General features: G+C 39.3%; 1 protein-coding gene across 3 annotated transcripts; it reads left to right on the top strand.

Moving 5' to 3' along the window:
- Positions 1-244: 244 nt before the first annotated feature.
- On the top strand, positions 245-13,641 carry LOC121243595 (uncharacterized ATP-dependent helicase YprA). 3 transcript variants are annotated; one of them, XM_041141726.1, is made up of 27 exons: positions 245-507; positions 850-1,638; positions 1,734-1,845; positions 1,958-2,055; positions 2,632-2,787; positions 3,240-3,308; positions 3,515-3,637; positions 3,717-3,866; positions 3,976-4,107; positions 4,202-4,281; positions 4,516-4,610; positions 4,718-4,785; positions 7,380-7,481; positions 7,570-7,625; positions 8,150-8,257; positions 8,425-8,500; positions 9,519-9,655; positions 9,751-9,910; positions 10,018-10,197; positions 10,353-10,469; positions 10,603-10,758; positions 11,869-12,036; positions 12,223-12,335; positions 12,517-12,640; positions 12,942-13,037; positions 13,119-13,181; positions 13,267-13,641. In XM_041141726.1, the coding sequence occupies exons 1-27, from the start codon at positions 343-345 to the stop codon at positions 13,354-13,356; spliced, it is 3,783 nt and encodes a 1,260-aa protein (XP_040997660.1). In that variant the 5' UTR covers positions 245-342; the 3' UTR covers positions 13,357-13,641. The 3 variants fall into 3 exon arrangements, with proteins under 3 accessions (XP_040997660.1, XP_040997659.1, XP_040997661.1); XM_041141725.1 differs by having other exon boundaries at positions 7,561-7,625; positions 13,267-13,640; XM_041141727.1 differs by lacking the exon at positions 7,570-7,625 and having other exon boundaries at positions 8,150-8,217.
- The last annotated feature ends 6,556 nt before the right edge of the window (positions 13,642-20,197 follow it).

The raw sequence follows: 20,197 nt of genomic DNA, 5'->3' as shown, positions 1-20,197 counted from the left end.
GACTGGAGAGAGGAAAAAAAAAAAGGATCGCATTAGATTCTGTTTTAAAAGAGGATAAATTGGACATTTCATATTTTGTACCTTTCGAATTTTATAATTGTGGTGCGATATAGCATTTTTCTTCAAACAAAAAAAAAAAAAAAAAAAGAGGAGAAAATAAAAACTTGCAATGCAAAAGAAAAAAAGGCGAACCGCCAAACGGAGGTTTCTATAGAGTAGAATTGAAACAGAAAATATAGAACGCATTCCTGTTGTTTTCCATGTTCCTGTTTCTGTTTTTGTTCTGTGTTTAAAAGCATCAACGAGTGAGTACACGAACTAACCCTCAGAAGGTACAAAACAATGGAAGATTGCGATCCGAGAGTAATCCAAGTGCGTACAATAACTGGCGAATCCACTTCCGTCTCGGTCCCGACTCATATTACCACCATTGAAGACCTCAAGCTCCTCCTCAAGCAATCTTTCCCTCCCGCCTCTAACTCCCCCAATTTCCACCTTTTCTTCAAGGCAAGCACTCACATGCCCCCTTTCTCTGTCTCTCTCTGCTTCTATTTTTAACCTTTCCGTTCCCATTATGATTCTTGCTCTCGATGAAACTCAAGGAAGTTAAGTCTTTTTGTATCGTATGTTCTATATTGATGACAAGCTAATGCTTTCCGATGACTCATTAATTTAATATCCCTTTTCATTCTTGAAGCAACTGATTGTAGCCGTGCTCTTTCGCTTTTAAGTTTGTCATAGGCGGTTTGAACCTTGGCTTGCGATTTTGCGAATGTGTGATTTTGTTTGGCTTTATGTGATTACATTTTCTTACTTGTATCGCATCTTTTTACGGAATTCGTGTGCCAGGGCGTTAAATTGAGATTGCAGAGTCGGATAAGTGCTCACCGGATTGAGCGCGGTGAATTTCTTGTGCTCGTTCCGTTTACTAAGAAGGATCCCAGTAGGACCCAGAATTATGAACAATACAAGACTTCCTCGACCAGTCTCAATAATAGCTCAATTTCTAAGTTTGCCGATTCGGTGTGGTCCAATGTGATGCAAGATTTGTCGTATTTGCGCGCGACACAGGATAATGCAACTCTAACTACTCAAAAGGTGGGGACTTTTAGTCTTGGAGATAGAACAGAAACAGTGGGAGGGGATTTTAGTTTTGGAGATACGAAAGAAACTGTGGCGGGAACGTCAAGTTCTTGTTCCTTTGAGGCTAAACGGAAAAGGGATTTTGATTTTGATAATCGGATGGGACTCCCATATGATCATATACTGAGCACATTGCAGTTTCGTGGCAAGGATGTGCTTGAAGATCATAATCGTGAAGTGTTTGTTAAGGTTTTGAAGTCGGTGAGTTGTTTATCAGCGCCAGGTTTTGAGCTCTGCTTATTACTGAGGAAAGCCAACTTTTGCGGCGGTGCCATGGGAGTGGGACCTAAGGATGGTAGTTCTTGTTTGTGTCCAGAATGGTTGAAGATGATCATGAAAGCATTTGCTTTCTTAAACATTTTTTCTGCATTTCTTCAGTTGCAGCAGAAGAAAATAACCACTACGCATTTGGAAGAAACGCTTAATCAACTGGGAAAATCTGGAATCAAACTTAGTATGAAGGACATAGAACATCTTTCCGTTCTTTGTCCCAAGGTAGTAGGCTGTATTTCTGGAAGGACTTAGAACCACGTCATTGAATTCCAGCATTTTGTTTCATTTTCTGCTTTAAGCCTAAGTTTGTTTCTCAGGTCGTGCGTTTTTCAGAAAATGAAATGGATGAGGCAAGTTTGGGTGATACCCTTGTTATCATCAATTGTCCAACGCAGCAGAAAGATCAAGTTGATGATAATCCCAAAAAGGGTAATTTTGTGGATATGCATATTTTTTCTTTCCTTTTTGTATTTGATTAAAAATTTTATAGGCTTTTAATTGGATAATTTGATTGCATTGGTGAAATATTTCTGTCCAATAGCTCGTAAGCGGTTGTATGTACCAAAGATTGTGAGTGCATTGAAGAGACGGGAAACTGCTTTCAAAACTAATATGTTGAGGGCTGTTGAGTTTTTTGTGGTATGTGTATTTAACTTGTAGCTCTTGATATATTTCCTATTGATACCCTTCCATTACTTAACCATTTTGCATATGATGTACACACATTTATTCCTGTTTAGAGATATTTTCTGCCTGCTTTTAACTGTAATTGATGAAGCTAGTTGGCACCATGGCACCTACCACTGACTAGTCAGTATTATTATGATAGAAGTGTAAGTATCTGAACCTGTAGAAGGTATATCACAGGTTTAGACTGGAACAAGGGCATATTCATATTGTTTTCTTTCTAATCACCTGGCGATTTTATTGGTATAGAATTCTTGTGTTGTTCACAGTCATGATGCATAAAAAATCCACATCTATGTTGCAACTTTCATTTTCTGCTGAGATTTTGGCTGTTTCCCTTCTAGAAAAAACACGTATCTCTTTTAAAGGATATTCTATATGACAATATAAATTCTTTGCTGCTGTTAGTGACTCAGAATTTCTAGCCAGACTGCCTGGGATTATGATAGTAAATCGGCAAACACACTTCTATAGCTGAGTATTAACAACAGTTTGGGGCTATTGAATAATATGAGATTTATTTTGCAGTCCAAAAATGGAGTTGAGATGATCACAGAGTTTTCATTGGAGGACTTGCTCTTATTAATGAAGGACCATGGTACAGCTGCAAGTGGAAGTGAAGCAAAGAGGACAAGGAGAAGCTGGGCGGCCTCAAGTTCTGATTCAGACCCCATAAAATGTCGTGTAGGTCTTCACTCTGATATTTTTTTTCCTTGATTATTCTGTTTCGTCTATTTAGGTGCAAGTACAGACTCCACATTAAAGGATAAAGAAAAAAAATTAAAAAAATTGCTTGGTTTATGCTCTAGTATGTCCTTGAAATTTGGTTAGTAATACAATGAATGCTATTGATCTAACATAGCGCCATGATTCTTTTTTATGTGCTTTTTCATAACGCTCAATTTATTTTGTGTTTTGCATGATATGAATGACTACTTATTAGGGATAATAGTTATTTTATGATGAGTGAAGGGGGTATAATTAGTATAGAAGGTTCCATTACTCCTCATAAAGTAAGATAGTGAATTGTTATTAATATTCAGTGGAGCTTCATGATGCAGTATTTCTTTTGAAGTTGAGGAATTTGGATGTCCCATCAAAGACATCTACACCATTCTAACATCTTTGCTTAACAGGAAACGAATCCATTTTTACCAGTGGAAATGGTTGAACATCTTCGAAGGGGAGTTGGATCTAGAGGACAGGTTTCTTGTATAATTATTTTACAATTGTTTTTGGGTGGAAAGAGAAGTATGTTAACATGCCATCCACCCAGGCTTCTTTGGACCTGGCACCCTAACATGTTGATATACATGAAGGCGGTGTTATTTCTTATTTTCATCTTTGGCTTTGTTCATCAGTCGGGCCATTTAGCCTAGTTGGTTATGTCTGTGGGCATGTCTAATTGCAGATGGTGCATGTTGAAGATGTTGAGGCCCGGAAAGCCACGTATGTGGAAATCCCAAATCAACTCTCAGAAAACATGAGATGTGCGCTTAAATCTATAGGAATTACTAAATTGTATAGTCACCAGGTATGGATGTTTCCTATGTTTTCATCCTTCAGATAGACAACATTTCCTGAATGTTTTTCGGCTGTTTTGATATCCCCAGGCTGAATCTATACAATCCTCCCTTGCTGGGAAGAATATTGTTGTTGCCACAATGACATCCAGTGGGAAATCTCTTTGCTATAATCTCACTGTTCTTGAAGTCTTGTCCCAGAATTTGTCATCATGTGCTCTGTATTTATTTCCAACAAAGGTTTTTTTCAATTTGTATATCTCTATTAATCTACATGCTCTGGCAGAATTCATCATCTTGCTTTTTCTTCTAGCTGGTAACTAGATGATGAAATATTTCATGCATGCAGGCCTTAGCTCAAGATCAACTTAGAGCTTTGTTAGACATGACGAAAGGATTTGATGCTAGCTTAAATATTGGTATATATGATGGTGACACTTCTCAGAAGGACAGAACGTGGCTGCGCGATAATGCTAGGCTGGTAATTTAGTAAGTTATGGTTTTAAAGGACAGTTTTCTTGGGCTGGCTGGCCTCACCTAAATTTATGCTGGAATTCTTGTCTGCTTGCATGCAGTTGATCACAAATCCAGATATGTTACACATATCAATCTTGCCACACCATGAAAGATTTAGGCGGATTTTATCAAATCTTAGGTATTTTTGTTGAACTGTCATCTCTCTTCCCACTACCAAGTGACTAATTATATTTTTCCCTTCTTCCCACCACGTTGATTTATGTTCTGCCTTAATTGGTGGTTTTGATAATTTTTTGAAGTTTTTTTATGTTGATAATTATAAGCATCATTGAGATGCTCGTTTATATGTTTCTTTTCCCCTGATAAACAAATTATATTATGATGGGGATTTGGTTATATTCCTATTAATTAGATTTGTGGTCATCGACGAAGCTCATGCTTATAAGGGAGCATTTGGATGTCATACTGCTCTTATAATAAGGAGACTTAGACGACTGTGTTCACATGGTAAGTTTTTTCCAGTATATTTCACAAAAGTTTAAAGGACTTCTTTTACAATTCAAAGCTTTCTGTTGATATTGAGACATCAGACAGTTGTTTGTTTCCATGTGCAGTATATGGAAGTGATCCTTCTTTTGTATTTTCTACTGCAACTTCTGCAAATCCCCTTGAGCATTGTATGGTAAAGATTTCTATAATATAGTTGCATACTTTATGTTTTATATGCTATTTCTTAGTTTTCATGCTGTTCTTTGTTTTCAAGAATTTCATTTGGCTCATTCCCCCACCCAGTCCCCAAAAGGATTCTGTGAGCAATATTAGAAGTTTGGCACATAATTTCGGATGCAAGGTATCTTCTTTGCCAATGAAATACTTGGCCTTCCCTTGGGGGCCGTTTTTAAGTCAAAAGCTATATGGGACAGGGTGATTGAAAAGATTGAAAGAAGATTGCCTGGCTGAAAAAGAATTTATCTGACAAAAGGGGGAAGAATAACTCTTATCAAGAGCATTCTCTCCAACCTCTCCACATATTTCTATCCCTTTTTCCCTTACCTTTCAGAGTGGCTTATCGGATTAATATGATATTTCGCACTTTCCTATTTCTAGTGGAGGTCAAGTTCTATCTGGTTAGTTGGGACAAGGTCTGTTCCCCTATTTCTTGTGGAGGGTTGGGGTACACAAGTTGAGGAATTTTAATATAGCCCTTCTTGGGAAATGGTTACGGCAGTGCCGTCTATAAAGGGAGACTTTATGGAGGACTGTGGTTGTTTGCAAATATAAGAGTGCTAGGAGGGGTTGGTTCTCTAATGAAAAGCGAGAGGTGTACATGTTATGGGGCTGTGGAATTATATTTAGAGTGGTTGGGGAGATTTTGGCAGTCATGTTAGTTTTGTGACTGGTGAGGGCTCCAGAGTCAGCCTCTCGCATTACTCGTGTGGTAATACAACCCTTAAGGTTTCATTACCTACTTTCTATCAGATTACCCATTATCAGGATGCTTCGGTGGCAGATATTTCCGATATCTCATGTGGATCTCCACTGTGGACTGTGTATTCTTAGAATCACGCAGGATTGGGAGATTGGTGCTATTTCTGATCTGTTCAGCTTGCTGTGTGCTACATGTATTGGCAGGGTTGAGACAGATAAGATGATTTGGATTCCCTCCAGGAACAGGAAGTTTATGTTTAGATCCATGTACAAGTTGACAACCCAAGGAAGTGTGAACTTATTGTTATGGATTGGTGTTATATGTGTAAAAAATGTGGTGAATTGGGGGATCATTCATTACTTGATTGTAAGGTGGCAAGGATGTTATGGGATGAAGATTTTAGAAGGTATGGATTGGCATGGGTGATGCCTAGGAGGGTTGTGGATTCTTTTTGCTTGTTGCAGAGGTCTTTGGGGTAACTCTCATGTTGCTGCTATATGAAATTTTTGTCTCATGTGGTGCAGTTGGCTTGAAAGGAACGGCAGAAGCTTTGAAGATGGAGAATGCTCTTTGGACAAAATTATATGTTTCTTTTTCCACACCTTATTTCTATGGGCTTCAGCTATTGTATATTCAATGGGACTATCGTACATGATTTTCTTGCATCTTTTTCTAGTTCATAAATTGTAACTAGGTGTTCACTGCCCAAGTACACAGGAAGTATACATAATAGAACACCTAGTTACAAGTTAGGAGCCAGAGATGGATACAGGAGCTTGATTGAGGAATCATGTCAGACACCACATGTAATGTTTTTAGAAATGTAGACTAGCTTAGATTTTGTAGGGTTACATGTTGCCCAGGATTTATGAAAGTGAGTGGAGACGAGAACATATCAGCCCAACTCTTAATGAGTGAAATAAACCAACAGCTTGGGGGAGGCTTCCTTTTTTGACTGGCTGACTTGGCGTGAATACTTGACATATGTAGCTTATAAGCACTGTACATAGGCTAGCTCATTTATGGTCTTGGGTTATGGGATTTTCTGTTTAGTTATACTTCAATTCAGTTTCTCGTTTGAACTTTTTTCTTAATTAGTAGTAGGGGTGCTACCCGCACCCTAGCGGGGGATTTCCCCCTTCCCACACCCCGCCCTTGGGGGGGCTTTGCCCCCGGAATCCGCCACCATATCCTAGGACACCCCTGGTTTGTCCGCCCCCCATCCACCTCCGGAATGGAAAAAAAATTCAAACTAAAGATAAAATAACACAAAAAAACCACAACAATAAACAATACACATCAAATCCACCACACAATACAATACACAACAATAAACAAAATAAAAAATCAATGATTTGAATTGGAAACAACAAAAAGAAACCTAAACTACTAAAAAGAAACTCACGGACTTGGAGAGGAGGAGGAACCGAGGAGGAGGAGCTAAGGAGGAGGATTAGTAGCAGAGGACAGTGACTGTGAGAGGGGGTGGCGGCCACAGAGGGGAGAGAGAGAGAGAGATTCTGCCGGGGGGGGGGGGGATATAGGGTTAACCCCCCCCCCCCCCCAACAAAAAAAAGGACGCTGTTTCGGCATTCATTTAAAAACAAAAAAAGAATTTCGTTATCAAAACAACGTAGTCTTGGAAACGAAATTTCTTTTTATATATATAAGTTTTGGGCTGGGCTTAGGCATATAAAATATATATATTGACGAGTTTTTTAATGCATGTTATATTTATTCATTATTTAGACATAAAATTGGTGGCATTAGGTTTCATGAATAATTTTAGGCATTTTGACAAATTAGTTTGGATATATGGACTTGAAAAATGAATTCTGATGCTTCAGGAACTTGCAAATCTACGAACCTTGGAGCTGATTCAGAATGATGGCAGTCCCTCTGCTAGAAAGCTTTTCATCCTATGGAATCCTATAGCATTTCCAAACACTGTATGTGCTCTACTTGAAGAACTTGTGGTCGAAAAATATTTATTTACTTTCTAACGCTACTTAATTACAATTGTTGAAGGCAACTCAGAGTAGTATGGATGCTAGTGAATCTACAGTTAAAAATGCTAATTTCAGACATTCAAGGTAACAATTTCTCACAGTTGTAGAAATGGAGACGGGGGGACTTTGGCTAGATGTTTGCATGCCATACACAGTATCCTGCCTTTTTTTAAAAAAGAAAAAAGAAAAAAGAAAAAACCCATATCTGCTGGAGGCGAGGTTTTGAGCCTCTGTTGCTGTCAACGTAGCTTGGTTACCATCACAATGAGAAGTTGGCCTGCCTCCAGTGAGAATGTAAGGCCAGGCCTAAATACAAGTGGGATTACTCCCTTCCCCCCCACCCCCAGGTTTTCTTTTCCACTTTCAATGGACTAATGCTCTTCTTGAGGATGCTTTAGAATAGTTTCCATCTGAATGAAGACATTGTTGAAAGATTTCAGCCTAAATCTGCTAAGTTTGAAAATCCTTTATTTTGTACACTGTAAGGACATTTAAATTTTAATGTGGGTTTTACTAAATCTCCTGTAGTCATCTCTGCAAATGAATTTTGTATTACTATATATGTGAAATCAGTACTTTAGTGCCTAATGATTTATTTACTTTTGCAGCCCAATTTTCAATGTTTCGTGCCTCTTTGCGGAAATGGTTCAGCATGGACTTCGTTGCATAGCTTTCTGTAAATCGCGTAAACTTTGTGAAGTTGTTTTAAGCTATACGTATGTCACATCATTATCATGGATTTCAGTATATCATTGCTATATTACATGATTTATGATCTTCTGGGTTTTTTCTTAATGATTTTTCCTGGTATTTGTTTAGCTTAAAGTTTAATGTGTATTTTATTCTTGGATGAAGACTCAGTTAAATTGCTAAATCATGATAGGCGTGAGATTCTTCAGGATACAGCACCCCATTTGGTGGATTCCATATGTGCTTACCGTGCTGGCTATGTTGCAGTGGTCAGTACTGTTTTTCTTCATTGCTTTTTTTCTAATATAAATGGTTGTGTGCTGTCCCCATTATATCATGTTTTGTAATTAATTACATTTTCTTCTGCTCAATGTGGAAGAGAATCCTTACTCCCAAAATTCAGATGTGGCAGAAAAGTATGGGTTCTACTATTTTTTGCTTTTTGTTTTTGTTATTTTTACTGCAGGAGCATCAGCTCTTGTAATGCTTTGGGTAGCATTTGGTAAGTCTTCTCTTTTGATTGTGATGAAAGACTTGATAAGCAATCTATTGGAGGACCAACTCCATCCATGGCACCAATTTTGTCACCGTCCGTAGATTAAAAGGGAAAAGAAAAAGGATGTAGCCTTTATGATGGCATCTCCTGGGTTTTACTCCTTGGATCTATTCTTGGTGTTTGTTTGGGCCTGGATAAGTTGGTTGTTTGTGGTAGACTTTCGGAGCTACAGAAAGAAAATCTAGGTTTTGAGTGAGAGAGGTAGCCCTTTTTTCTATTATGATTGAATTTTTTTCAGCTTCTTCTAGATGAAAGAATTGTAGGTCAGAGACTGAACCAATTGCTTTGCGGTTTGGTTCTTGATTCCTGTTTGTTTTTTAACCCCAGTCTGCCAGACGACTTGTGAAACTACATTGCAAGAATCAAGAAAATGGTGGAAGAAAAGAAATCAATTTGCAAATTATTTCTCACTTTTTGGGTTGGACCCAAAAAAAAGGGGAAACATATTCTTATTAATTTTTTCCACTTGTGCCTAAATATTTCCTTAGTAAAAGATTGCATTACTTATCTATTATATGCCCAGATTTCAACTTTTATCATTTACTGTTTTCATTTTTATGTATGTCATAGCATCTTTTATCCCACAGTAATTCTGAGCTGCTTGGTCTTCTGTCTGTATACTCCTGCATTCCAATGCATTTCTCATCTTGTGGACTGGCTAAACTTCTGAGCATATTTTACTTTGGCCAACATTTTTTGGTGGGTTTGACATGGGCTAAATGATGGAACAGGATAGGAGGAGAATAGAGAGAGATTTTTTTGATGGGAAGCTTCGTGGTATTGCTGCAACGAATGCCCTTGAATTGGGTATTGATGTTGGACATATTGATGTAACTCTGCATTTAGGCTTTCCTGGTAGTATTGCTAGGTAGGTTGTCCAGTCATCTTAGCTTCAACATTTAACTACAAGCTTAAATTGTTTTTATCAGTGAATTTTTTCCTCCTTTATATGCATATTTTTAGCTTGTGGCAACAAGCTGGCAGGGCCGGCAGAAGAGAAAGATCATCTCTTGCTGTTTATGTCGCATTTGAAGGACCTCTTGATCAATATTTTATGAATCATCCTAAGAAACTCTTTGGAAGCCCAATTGAGTGCTGTCATATTGATGCTCAAAACCGGCAGGTTTTGACTTTTCTATCGTTACTATTTTGTTTATTGATTTATGTTTCCAGGTTTGACAAATTGGCAGAACTTAATGCTCATTTTTCTTGTTGCCTTATTCCATGAAGGTTCTTGAACAGCATTTGGTATGTGCCGCTCACGAACACCCATTGAGTTTGCTTTACGATGAAAAATATTTTGGTTCTGGTTTAAGTGGTACCCTTCTGTCTCTGAAAACCAGAGGATACTTGAGTTCAGATCAATCATTTGATTCTTCTGCTAAAGTATGGAACTATATTGGGCATGAGGTAGGTTATCTGTTCTGTGGTCTGTTTTACACGGTACCGTTGGTTAGTTAATTTCTTTGTTACTTTAAGAGTATGATTTCCTATGAGCAAATCCTACAGGAGTTGTAGGCTCTTTTCTTTTTTAAATTTACCTTTGGCCATGCATTATGTTGTAGAAAATGCCTACACATTCAGTTAGTATCCGGGCAATAGAAAATGTGAGATATGAAGTAACAGATCAGTGTAGGGATGAAGTGCTTGAAGAGATTGAAGAAAGCAAGGCTTTCTTTCAGGTTGGCTACTTGTAAATTTATGAAGTCCTTTGTACATTAATCAGACTTTCACCCTGATTATCACATATTGATTTTTTTCTTGATGAAATTGTTGTTGATTGGTCTATATTTTATCATCTCTTGTGTGATCCAGGTATATGAGGGTGCTGTTTATATGCACCAAGGGAAGACCTATCTGGTTAAAAAGTTAGATTTATCTAATAAGACTGCTATCTGCGAAGAAGCTGATTTGAAGTATTACACAAGAACTCGAGATTACACGGATGTTCATGTCAATGGTGGTGATATTGTACGTCAGGCCAACTTTCTGAGCTGATGTTCTTTAAGTGGCTTCTTATAACTTGCATAACTTAGTCTAGTACTTGGACATGGGATGCTTTTATATTTCACTTGTTGAAATTGAGTTCTCAGGAATAGCTTAAATGTAGTTTCTGAATTTTTATGCTCGATTCATGTTGGCTATCATTGTAATACCCCGAATGATAGAACTGTGTATGTATGCTTTCTCAATACATATGCATGTACATACATATGCTTTCAAGGAAGGAGAGGAGATTGAGAAGGCTAGCCAGCAATGGCACTAATCTCCCTAGAAGGCAGCTCCGTCTTCATATTTTTGTTTGTGGCTGCTGGGTGGGTGGATGGATGCGTGTAGTGAAGCATGATCCACATTTTTTATTTTATTGAGGCATGAGACATAATTGTTACATCCGCATTACTTAAAGAAGTTTTCTTTGTAACTCCCTGATCTACTCGATGACACTCGTAGCTACAAAGGAGAACTGGGGATAAGGAGGGTTAAGATATATTGCCTATTTCCCACTTGGGGGAGATAGGAAAAGTTTGCTTGGCATCCCATTTGCTTGGCAGAAATATTTTTTAGCATTTATATGGACATTTGTCAGGTATATACTAATTACTATGCATTTTCTGTATTCTAAAATAGTTGTATGTTAAGAATAGGCACGGCTTGGTATGTATAAAATGTATCTAATTTTTGCGGCCTTATCCCTTAGTTTCTTCCCTTTGTTTTTTCCTTTTTTCTTTTTTTTTTTTGCAGAGGATTTTAGGTTTACTATTGTACGATATGAACAAAGAAGAGTAAATAAGCAAAATATATGTATATGCCATTGTGATTTGTGTCTACAGATATTATCGTCAATTGGTTACAGATTTCTTTATATTCTTTTAAAGCATTTGGAGGTTTTGCTTCCTCAAGATTGTTTTTTTAGATAAGTAATAAGAAGTTTTATTAAGACAAGTAAATAGGCATAGCCCAAGTATACAGGAAGTATACAAGCGGGCAGCAATTTTATACTTGCATGAATTGCTATATACTAATAATGTTTATATACTATATACTAATTGCTGACAGCTGCATGACTTGCTATATTTTTAGGCCTATCCAGTGAGGGTTTCCAACATTCAACTTTCGAAAACAACTGCCAAAGCAAATACTTGCAAAGTAACAACTAATTGGTTTGGTTTCTATCGAATCTGGAGAGGAAGCAATCAAATCTTTGATACAGTTGAACTTTCACTTCCTAGTTATTCATATAACTCACAGGTACACTTCAATAAAATATTGACATTCTTAAATCCTCTAAAAGTTTTAGTTATTCTCATATGGCATCATTGTTCTGGATCATGTTATATATATACATAATAAATACACAGATACATGCATATATACGAATGTTTCCTTTTCTTCTGAACTCTGAATAATGCTTATTTTGTTCTTACATCTAAACAGGCAGTTTGGATTCCAGTTCCACAATCAATAAAAGCAGCCGTCAATAAGAAAAACTTTGATTTTCGTGGAGGCTTGCATGCTGCTTCACATGCTGTTCTTAATGTAGTGCCTTTGTAAGTCTCCTATATACTAATTGCTGACAGTTGTATTTGGAAGGTTAATATATTTTTATACATTCTTTACAATTATGCTTGCTAATTTGCAAAATGGTTGAGGATTGATAATAAGAATTCAAGCATGTCATTATTTGTTATTATGAGGCCTCTGACTACATTATGATGTTTTGGTGCGTAGACGTATAATTTGCAACTTATCTGACATGGCTCCAGAGTGTCCAAATCCTCATGATAGCCGCTATTATCCCGAAAGAATTTTATTGTATGATCAGCATCCTGGAGGAATCGGGCTATCAGTTCAGGTGAGAAACAAATAATGAATTGTGACATTTTGCACTTATCTAAAGTGATGTCAGGTTTGTTGAGTAAGTTTTAATCCTAATCTTTAGTTTCTATCTGTTCCCTGATATAAGGCAGACTCCAAACTTAGATTGAAAAGAGCTGCTCTAAGTCCTATGGCATATAAAACCTTTGAGAGATATCCATCATCTGCAGGGGTGATGGAAGATACTTCAATTTATTTGGACGGATAGCTGAAAATTGTTGGCAACAAACTTGTTATGCTCCATTTTTATATAAATAATATGTTTGAACTTGTGACAGGTTCAACCCCTTTTCACAGAGTTGTTAATCGCTGCTCTTCAACTGCTTACATCTTGCTACTGCTCAGGAGATGCCGGTTGCCCTAATTGTGTTCAGGTCTGGCTCTTTTTTCTCTTCTCTTTACTTTCTCTGTTTCTCAATCTAAAAATAATTTTTAAATCTATTTGCACGTTGCAGAGTTTTGCTTGTCACGAGTATAATGAAGTCTTACACAAGGATGCAGCCATTATGATCATTAAGGTTCTGACTTAAAACTCACAGTGCCAAATCTCTCCTGCTATTTTTATTTCCATTGCGACCTTAACCAGATTTGCTGTCTTTTCAGGGTGTTCTCGATGCAGAGAAATCATATTTTGGGGATTCCACCGACTTTTCTCAAGTTGATGTTGCTGATGAGCATTTCCAAAGTGTTTGATATGTTTGTACCCTCAAACCATTCAATTTCTCTTCTTTCTTTTTTCTGTGTAGAAAGCATTGGCCTTGATGAAAGGGCCATTCTTAATTTCAGTCTGCCATTGGTTTGTTGATTCCATGATTATGATCCATTAGGCTGCACTTGAAAGTCCTTTTTCTTTTGCTTTGTTTTTCTTGCATTTTTTTTTACGTTCTGAAATTTTGAAGGATTATTGGGTAGCTGATTTACAGAAGTTGGATATTAATAAAATGAAGGGCCCCTTTCCCAGTTGAGGAGCTGTAAGATTCTTTCTTGGGGAAATGTATTCCAAGACAGTGGCCTTGGCCTTTACATCACACGCACACAATGGAATCCCAAGTGTTCGTGTAGGTGGGAGAGTTTCTTTTATAAAAAGAAAGGAGCAGAGTTTGCCTGAATAAGCTAGCTAATTGAGCCCCATTTTCTACCTTGGATTGAACAGAACAGGGTGGGCAATATTGTAGATATTTAGAGCCAACCCATTTGGATCCTTTTTTTATTTATTTAATACTATTTATGTTCCCTAGAATTTTTGGCTGAACACTAAGGTTTAGAATAGAAGAGAGAGAGAGAAATAAGTTTTACAATATAAATTGAACATTTAATTATGTTTAGGAGATCTACACGAATAACGATAAATGATGTGTGTTTATGTAGACAGATCGATAATTCTGCGATGGAGAGTGGCCCTTCCTAGTAGTAAGTTGATTCAACTTTACTGTTTGACATTTGGATACTCAATCGCAGCTTAACAATATCTTTATTTTGAGCTCCTGAGTTGGAGTTTGGGAAGTCTTTGCTTATAGAGAAGTAGTGTCTAGGGATATTGTCTATGTTTACATATGGCCTATGAAACCGGGTCGGGTCAATGTCATAGTCCAACTCTTTAAAATTCTGGTTATGGTGCTTGAATTAAGTAGGCCTGTGCAGAAGGGCCCGACCTGCTTGATAGGCTCGATCCGACCCACTCGAGAAGAACGAGTTAAACTTTCCTATAGGTTGGACATCATCCAACCCGATGTTTAACGGGCGAAAATTGTGGCTTGACTTCTCACTCTCTGTGTCCTGATTCCCGTCTCTCTCTCTCTCTCTCTCTCTCTCTCTCTCTCTCTCTCTCTCCACATTTAGAAGACTGGATCCCCAAACCTAGGGCTCAAAGGTAGTTTAAAATGGGTCTTCTTCGTTTTAATATGTAACATGTTGGAAGCTGGGTTGTGTATGGAGATGGCCTAGGGTTTCGACAAGAAGAACAGAGAGGACATGGAGATCGGGAGGGAGACCAGAAACTTCCATGAAGTACTTCAAAGTCAATTAGTTAAGTCTTTTACTTCAGTGTATTTAGTTTGTTAAGGGACCATGGGCCTTCAATTGAGTCGGTTAGTGGTTTGGAGTCTTGAGTTTGTTTTTTTTAATTGGGTTGAGTCTTGTAATGGGCTAGACTTTTAATAGCCCAGTATGGTGTCGTTTATTTCTTTATTTGCTTTATGGGCTTCCTTAGTCAGTAGTTTATTTGGCCCAGGGCCTAGCATAGACGAATCAGTAGTATATTGGGAACAAGGAATAATCTGTAAAGCATCTGGAAATCGAATAGCAAAATCCCTACTTTTTTCCTTGGCCTATTTTTTCTTTGGAGGCGCTCCCCTCGAAGTGAGTAACCCCTTTTCTTCTATTCCTTTCTGTTCTAGTGAGTGTCTTACAAAGTGGTATCAGAGAGACACCGATCTCTGTATTGTCTTTTACAAGTAATGACAAAAAGTACAAAGATTAAATCAGCTGCAATATGGGCTCAATGCCCTAAATAAGTCTACTGATTCACAAGATCAGAAACTAGAATCACAATATCAAACCCTAGAAATTGAGATGCTAGCATTAAAAAAACAAAGTGAGTCAATAGTCATGCAGCTTGTAGCTTTAACAGTGGAACTGCAGAAAAAGCACCAGCATGACAGCAATGCTGAGTCCTCGAATGCCGTGCAGAACAGAGATGTCGCTATCTATCCCAGCAGCAGTAGAATATGGATGAATTGCACGCTAAAACTGTGAGGTTAAACTTCCCAGTTTTCCATGATGAAGACCTTGCAAGGTGGGTTTATAAAGTCCATCAGTTTTTCAATTTTCACAATACACTACCGAATCACAAATTGAGGCTAGCCTCTTTCCACATGGAGGGACGAGCCCTCATTTGGTTCCAGGATCTAGAGGAAAGTGGATAGATCCATGACTGAGATTTCTTTACAAAAGCCTTATTGGTTAGGTTTGGTCCCAATGCACATGACGACCCCAAGGAGGCTCTTACTAGGCTGAGACAAACCAATATAGTAGAGGAGTATAAAGCAAGGTTTGTAACCTTGTCTAATAGGGTTTAGGGGATTGTCGGATAATTATAAATTAAGTTGTTTTTAAGTGGGTTACGAGATGAAATCTGACTGTCTATTAGAATTTTTAACCCAAACACCCTTGCCTCTGCCTATAGCCTAGCAAAAATAATGGAAGAGAACTTTAACCTGTCCAAGAAAAGCTATAGAAATAATTTATCATATTCACCAGACCCAAGAATACTAAAATGCCCAAGCACCCACCTGTTTGACAAACCAAAAGCCACCCCAAAACCATCATTGCCCATCCAAAAAATAAACCAAACCTAAATGAAGGAGAGAAGGGATTAGGGCCTTTGTTATTATTGTGATACTAAACGGGTTTCTGGGCATAAATGCCAAAAGTCAAGACTTTATCTCCTTAAAGAAGTGATGCTGGAAAATGAGGCATGGGAGGTACAAGGGAAGAGTCAGGGGACAGGAAGAGGAAACAAGAGCTAATGAACCAGCCATACAACCACCACAACCTAAAATTACACTACATGCCTTGACTCGGGTTCAACTCACAATTTCTTGGACCCAACAATTAGTAGAAATGCTCAATTACCACTTGATCAAGCGAACAGTGTTCATGTGAGGTTGGCCAATGGAGAATTAATCCCTAGTGAGGGAAAATGCAGTGGGGTCAAGTTCAAGGAACAATGTTCAATGTGGATCTAAGGCTTCTAATATTGGCAGGCTGTGACATGGTACTAGGAGTTCAATGGTTAAGGAATTTGGGATCCATCTTGTAGAATTTTGAGAAACTTTCTCTAAGGTTCCCTTATGGAAATAAAATAGTTGAAATTAAAGGCTTAGTTGCTGCTCAGTTGATTGAAGAGGGGATCTGTAAACAAATTTCATGGGCTGGAAAATAAAGGGATTATTCTGCAAATGCTACAAGGAGAACCAGACTATGTGCACAAGATTGGGCATGATGTACCCTTGACCTTACAACCTCTTTTACACCAATACAGTGATGCCATTAACCTCATTCCATTAACAAGACTATTTTCTAAACCCAAAGGGTTGCCCTCACCAAGAACTCACGACCATGCCACTAACCTCATTCCTAAGACAAAACCAATATCCATGAGACCTTATTGCTACCCCTTCTATAAAAAAGATGAAATAGAGAGTCATACAACCTAGTCAAAGCCTGTACTCCTCACCTATGTTGCTGGTTAGAAAGGTGGTCAGAAAGGCGGATGAGACTTGGAGGCTGTGTGTGGACTACCGAGGGTTGAACAATGTCACAATTAAGACAAATTTCCCATACTTGTGGTGGAAGAGTTGGTGTACGAGTTGCATGGGGCCACTATATTCTCTAAGGTGGATTTGAGATCCGGCTACCACCAAATTCGAGTTAAGCCGGTGAATGTACCTAAGACAACATTTAGGACTCATGAGGGGCACTATGAGTTCCTAGTAATGCTGTTTGGGCTGACTAATGCCCCCTCCACGTTCCAAAACCTAATGGATGAGGTATTTTACCCTCACTTGAGAAAGTTCATTTTAGTTTTCTTTGACAATACCTTGATTTACAGCAAGATATTTTTGGAGCATGAAACCCACTTGCAAAAGACCTTTGGGATCCTAAAGCAGCACAAGCTATATGCAAAGCATTCCAAATTCTTCTTTGGATGCAGTGAGATAGCCTATTTGGGACACTAATCTTGGCTGAAGGAGTCCGGATAAATCTTGAAAAGCTGACGACTATGAAGGAGTGGCTATTTCCAAGTTCTTTAAAGGCCTTATGGGTATTTTTGGGTTGAATGGGGTACTGCCACAGATTTATTAGGGGGTTGTGGAGAGATTGCAACGCCCCTGACTAGAATGTTGAAAAAACATAATTTGGTGTGGAGTGAAGAGGCCCAAGTAGATTTTCATCGATTGAAAGAGGTTGTGACTCAACCTCTGTGTTTCCAAGCCCAGCCTAAGGTGGGGGTCTCATCAAGAGGGAAGAAAGAGAGAATGAAGGAGAGGACAAAAGACTGAGAAAAGAAAAAGTGTCAGGAGGGAAAGGAGGAGATATGACATGAAGGAAAGGAGATGTGACGTAAAGAATGGAATGGGCAGAAGAAAAAGGGAAAATACCAAACGATTTGAGTGGGACTTTTGGAGGGTTTCTTCCAAATGGCTTTTGGGCGGTACTATGGCTTCAGCTTCTCCAACCTCACGATAAGGACTCCGGCGATAGCATCTCCCCCAGAACATAGATCTTCTATCTCCATTGTACAATGAGGACGAGTGACTATGAAAAACTGTAAAATAAGCATATTATAGTGGATTTTCATCCCCAAACTCCACGTGGACGTAGGTATTATGCTGAACAATGTAAATATGAGTATGTCCCTCTTTTTTATTTTTCCTGCATATATTTTTCATTCAATGTCAATGATGTATGCACGGATACTGTACAGCAGCATCGAGGGCTCCAAACCACACTGATTGAGACCTGAACAATCTCAGCAGGCTGGGAATGACTCTTTCTCTCCTTTCGAGATATTGTGCTATTTCTAGACGTTAACAGTTTGTGCCATTTGTAGGATCTTATTTACTTTCTAGAAAGGAAGTGAAATAAGGACGATTTTCCGGTATGCTAAATCATTTTAGATTGAGCAAATAAATTTTTCTCCAAATAAGAATTCTCAGCTTCTCCACTCTTATTTTTATTAACACTGTAAAAAAAAATCGGGTTAGTGAACACTTCTTCACCCATGTTGTTAACGGTACAGTGCACTTTAGTGCACAGTGCGTAAAACACACACCTAATGAGTCGGGCAGATTAATCACTTGAGCACTTGAGCTGTAAGTGGCCTGAGCACATCGAGTGGGATGATAACCAGTACTCGGATGTGCATTGTGCACTTACAATAAGGACTCAGAATATGCACAAGGGCACAGACCAAGTGTGCACTATACACTTAAGTGCTACTGTGCACCAAGGAAACATGATTGTGCATGGCATGCAAAGTGACATGCACGATAGGAAGGGTGCATGCCACCACGTACCCTGGGTACTTCCCCCACCGACTATAGGCCCTACTGAGACGCCTGTGGCCACCACTTGGACCGCCGACACCTTTTGTCCCCACCGTGCAAGACTCTGACCTAGGAGGTTGAGCAAACGACGACCAGCGGGTGCATGGTGACTCCTCGCTCACTATCTCTTGTTCCAGTGGAAGAGAACGGCGACAACCATGACGGCTGCCGGCATTTTCTGCCGCGGCCATGGTTGTCCCTGGGGATGAAGGTCATGCACACCATGCACAGTGGACAACGAGTGGGCATCGCCCCATGCACTCGAGATACCACTCTCCCATTATCCGTAGGCCCAACGGAACAAAGGGCAGCCACCATAAGGGCCACTAGCATTTTCTGCCGCGACCATGGTGGTCCCTGAAGATGAAGGTCATCCACATCGTTCACAGTGGGCAATGGGTGCACGTTGCCCCGTGCACCTGAAGGGGAGACCCTCCTTTCTAGTGGCCTCTGTGGGCTGGCGAGCCACGTCAGCCTCCACCAGGACTGCCAGCGAGGTGCTCCACGACTTAGTGAGCTCCTCGGGCACAAGCAAGGAACCATCTCGCTGTGCACCTGTGACAAGCATCACCTCACGCGGCCATGCACGCGGGCAAACTCGCTGGCACCACCTCTCTTAGACCCCCTAGTTGCTCGGCCTCGGTCCTGTGACAAGCTGGCCAGCCACGAGACCCCTCAGCCACTGTCAACAACTTGGCCAAGTCACTTGGTGTCACTTCCATGAGCCACCCACGGCTAACTCACTCAAGTGCTCGACAAGAGCAATTGCTCGACTCCTCAACGACTGCTCGGCCACATACAAATAGTTGGTAGCCAGCATCCCAACCATTCATCTCGTCCTGGACATGCATCCCGTCCCACCTTGCATGTGCATCATGGACTACATCTCGGCCATATGCAAGCTCAAAATGTATATATGCTTGCTTCTTGAATGTTTTGATGGACAAAAGGTAGTGAGGGCAAGAAACGTGGACAATTGGAAGTAGAATTTAGACTAATACATTTTGAGCTTTTGGGGGGTTAATCATTTTGCCCGGTTGCGTGTTAATCTGATGGGAATAGGAAGAAAGATAACTGTAAGAACACCGATAGATGCATCACAAGTAGAATTGTAGAAGTGACTTTGGAAGTAAAAAATTGAAGAAAAATCCTGGTAGAAGCTTTTTTGGATGGCTCTCATGGGTTGGAGTATGTATGATAGCTCAAAAAATAAAGCGAGGGAAAAAAATAAATAAAAAGTAAAAAAAAAAGCCTTTTTATTTTGTCAAATGCTAGGAAAAGAAAGCAAAGAGAGAAGGAAAAGGAGTTATGGCTACGCCATATGCAAGTCGGCAGCCGACTCCATGCAAATGGCCAACACATCTCGGCCATGCAGTCCAACATGCACTTTAGATGCATGCATCTCGGCCTGAGCTTGGAGTTGC

Source organism: Juglans microcarpa x Juglans regia, chromosome 8D (assembly GCF_004785595.1).
Source record: "Juglans microcarpa x Juglans regia isolate MS1-56 chromosome 8D, Jm3101_v1.0, whole genome shotgun sequence".
Lineage (NCBI taxonomy): Eukaryota > Viridiplantae > Streptophyta > Magnoliopsida > Fagales > Juglandaceae > Juglans > Juglans microcarpa x Juglans regia.
The sequence above is the reverse complement of the archived record's forward strand: the minus strand, read 5'-3'. Positions and strand labels throughout refer to the sequence as shown.